This window comes from Orycteropus afer, unplaced genomic scaffold (assembly GCF_000298275.1).
Source record: "Orycteropus afer afer isolate SDZICR_OR568_19922 unplaced genomic scaffold, OryAfe1.0 scaffold00399, whole genome shotgun sequence".
NCBI classification, from domain to species: Eukaryota; Metazoa; Chordata; class Mammalia; order Tubulidentata; family Orycteropodidae; genus Orycteropus; species Orycteropus afer.
Genome location: NW_006921986.1, coordinates 515,920 through 519,335, shown reverse-complemented (window position 1 = coordinate 519,335; position 3,416 = coordinate 515,920). Strand labels below are relative to the sequence as shown.

The 3,416-nt window shown below is 35.6% G+C and overlaps 1 protein-coding gene across 1 annotated transcript; it reads right to left on the bottom strand.

The window, feature by feature from the left end:
* Window positions 1-463: 463 nt before the first annotated feature.
* On the bottom strand, window positions 464-2,928 carry TLR1 (toll like receptor 1). Its single transcript, XM_007953531.2, is given in 2 exon segments — window positions 464-573; window positions 576-2,928. Coding segments are annotated over 2 exon segments (2,463 nt in total).
* Window positions 2,929-3,416: the final 488 nt, after the last annotated feature.

Below are 3,416 nucleotides of genomic sequence, written 5' to 3'. Positions count from 1 at the left end.
GCCCAACCTTCCTTCCGAGGAGTGGCTGGTGGGTTTGAACCGCCGGCCGTCTGGTTAGCAGGCAAGTGTCTTAGCCACTATGCTACCAGAGCTCCCGGCTTTGACAGTAAGCAACCTTTAACATATAGAGGTGAATGCAGAGTGGAAATAGGGAGACTACCAACAACATTGCTACAGAAACCCAGCTATTCACGTAAAACCATGACATTTCTAACATTGACCTTGATACACAAGAATATTTATCACTGAAGTTGTTTAAACAGGTATTCTCTTGACTATCTGATAAATTCAATGAACTCAGGCTTAGCAAAGAAACATGTGAATCCATCATGTACTAGAAATTAACTAACTTTTAAAATAAAAAATAAAGTATTTCATTAATTTTATTGCCACTTATAAATGGTAAACTGGAACCCAAAGTACACATTTTTAGTTATATCACAAATTCATAATTATGCTCAGATTAGTATTGATGAAAAATAAAGTAAGCTTGTTGGAACTTCCAAAAGCAGCAACATTGAAAAGAGGAATCTGTTATTATTATTATTATTAATGTATGATCTATATCTTTTGTTCTATCAACTTAATATTAATGGTGGCTCGTAGGTTAGCCCAAAACAGTCCATGTTTGTTCTTCTCCTTGGGCCATTCCAAATAAGTCCTATGTGCCATAAGAGTTTTGAGCTTATGATACTTGCTAGGAATGGAGTACTGTGGAATGGGTTCCAGCAAGATGAGGATCAAGTTATCAAAAGCTTCCTGAAAGAGTTTGTGCTGAGCAAAGTAGAGTTCGTAATGGCACCATTCACTCTGGACAAAGTTGGGAGACAAAACAAAAATGGACTTGTAACTTTTCTCAATGAAGTTTATGATATTTTCAACAATGCTTTTGCCAGGAACAAAGTGTCTCTCATGGAGACAAATCCGTATGTCATCTTTTTCTAGGTTTGGTATTAATTCATTCTTCACCCAGGCAGAATCATCCCCACTGTAGGAAATAAACGCATGGAACTGGAGAGTTCTTTGGAGTTCTTCTAAGGCTATGTTCCTAGCCCTGTGCCGGGTCTGGGTCCACTGCCACACCATCCTGAGATACCAGGGCAGATCCAAGAAAATACAGAGGAAGGTCACAGTAGCAACTAACACCAGCACACTGAACCCAATTGTGACGATTAACAGAGTTGTACTGCAAGCTAATTGGGACATGTGGAAGTCCTGTAATAGGGTTCCCTTATAGCTTTCTGGGTAGGCACACTCAAAAGACTCAGGCCAGTCCTCTACCACTTCACTTGATATTTGACCAAAATTTTTGATAAATTCTCTTAGGTCACATGAACATTGAAATGGATTATTCCCTGCTTTTATTGACCTAATCTTCTGGCAGGTATAGAAGAAATCAGCTGATGGGTGTGAAATTAAATTATAGTCAATGATCAGTACAGAAAGGCTGCTAAAGGTATCACATCCAGGAAGGTCAGTTAAATAATTGGAAGCAATATTGAGTTCTTCCAAAGCTTCCAGGCTACTGACATCTTTAGGAATGCTCACTATTCTGTTATTGTGAAGATCAAGTACTGTAACCCTGGGAGGTAAACATCTGAAAACAGATTCTGTAAGTATGTTTGAAGACATATTTAAGATTAACAAACTTTTACTCCAAGAGCAATTTCCTTCATTTTCATACCTTAGAGAATTCTGGCTAATATCCAACTGTCGTAGAGACTTCATGTTCTTTGTCATATGAATTATCTTTGCAAGTTCTTTTAATTGATTCATTTGTAAAATAAGTGTCTCCAATGAAGTCAAGCTTCCACAATTTTTTAAAAGCTCATCTGTTAAGAGATTATTGGAAAAATTCAAATACACAAATGGGCTAATTTGGAGAGGGCAATACATGTGTATCATGCGTGTATCAGTTATTGTGAAATTTTGGATATTCATATTTGAAAAGATGTTGTAAATATAATCCTGTCGGAAATGGAATGCATTGCTTAAAACTTGGTATATAGACAAGGCTTTCAGTGAAGTGTCAGAATAATCAAAATCTTTGTGGTCAAGTTGGCCTGTTAGTATCATATTTGAAATTGATAAATACTCTATTGTTGTATGCCAAACCACCTGGAGGATCTTAATGAAAGAATTCCAGGTTGTTTCAATGTTGTTTAAAGTAAGATTTAATAACTTTTTATTCTTTTGAAGCTTTAACAAAACATCTATGAAATAAGAATATTCATTATCACGTGGCACATATTTTATATTAGACAGTTCCAAACTGACTGCAGTGCTAGCTGCTACATCCAGAACAAAATGGAATTCCTTTTGTTTGGGAAAAACAATATGCAGGCTCTTTGTGTTTAAGTCCTGGAGGCTGTCAGGGTCTTCTTTTTGCCCATAGAGATCTCCTAAGACCAGCAGAACCATACTGATATTCAAATGAGCAATTGGCAGCACACTGGATTTTTGCAACTGTGTGGCACTCAATCCCAGAAAATCTAGATGAGACATATTGCCAAACTCTTTGCAGATGGGCAGGATATCAAATTCATTAAATGAGAGGTCTAAGTGCTTGAGGTTTACAGTTGGGTGGCAAGAAATCTTCCACAACCTGTTGTGGGACAGATCCAAGTATTCCAATTCCTGGTTGAATTTGAAAATACTGGTATCAAGATACTGGATTCTATTATGAGAAAGTATCAAAATCCTCAGCTTTGATAGTGATGAGATGTCAGAAGTCTGCAGCTCATATATATAGTTTTGTGATAGATCTAAGCTTGTTGTTTTCAGAGATAGATCTTTGGGAATATGGGTGAGATTTGTTTTTGACCTGTCAATGACAAGTTCACTTTCATCAGATAATTGGATTCTGATCTCAAGTATTAACATGAAGATGATAGCAAAATGGAAGTTGTTAGAATTAGTTTTAGTCATTTTGTAACACTACACATTCCTAATAGTAGTTGTGGTTATTCAGAAGATCTTGATGCAGACACAGATCCTAGAGAGAAAAAAAAAAATCCACATTAAATTATTCTATTAGATCAAGTAGGGTGGACATTAAACATTTTTTTAGTAGAGACTCATAAAATGAAGGCTAACTTCTTTGGTGTTCTACAACATTAAACCAGAGAAATACACTTTTTGATAAATAAGCATTCTAGCTGTAATTAGATCACTTTTTTTTTCTTTTTCTTTCTTTTTTTTTTTTTTTTTTGAACCACTTTCTGTGAGTTTGGTTAGCAAAGTACTATTATAATTTATTATGTATTTTTTATATGTCAGAGCTTTTGTATTATTTTTGTTTGTTTGTTTGTTTTTACTGTGATTTGGGTGAAGATTTACAGAGCAAATTCCCTTTCCATACAGCAGTTCACATATACTTTGTCTCATGTCATTGACCACAGTTTACCACAATGCAA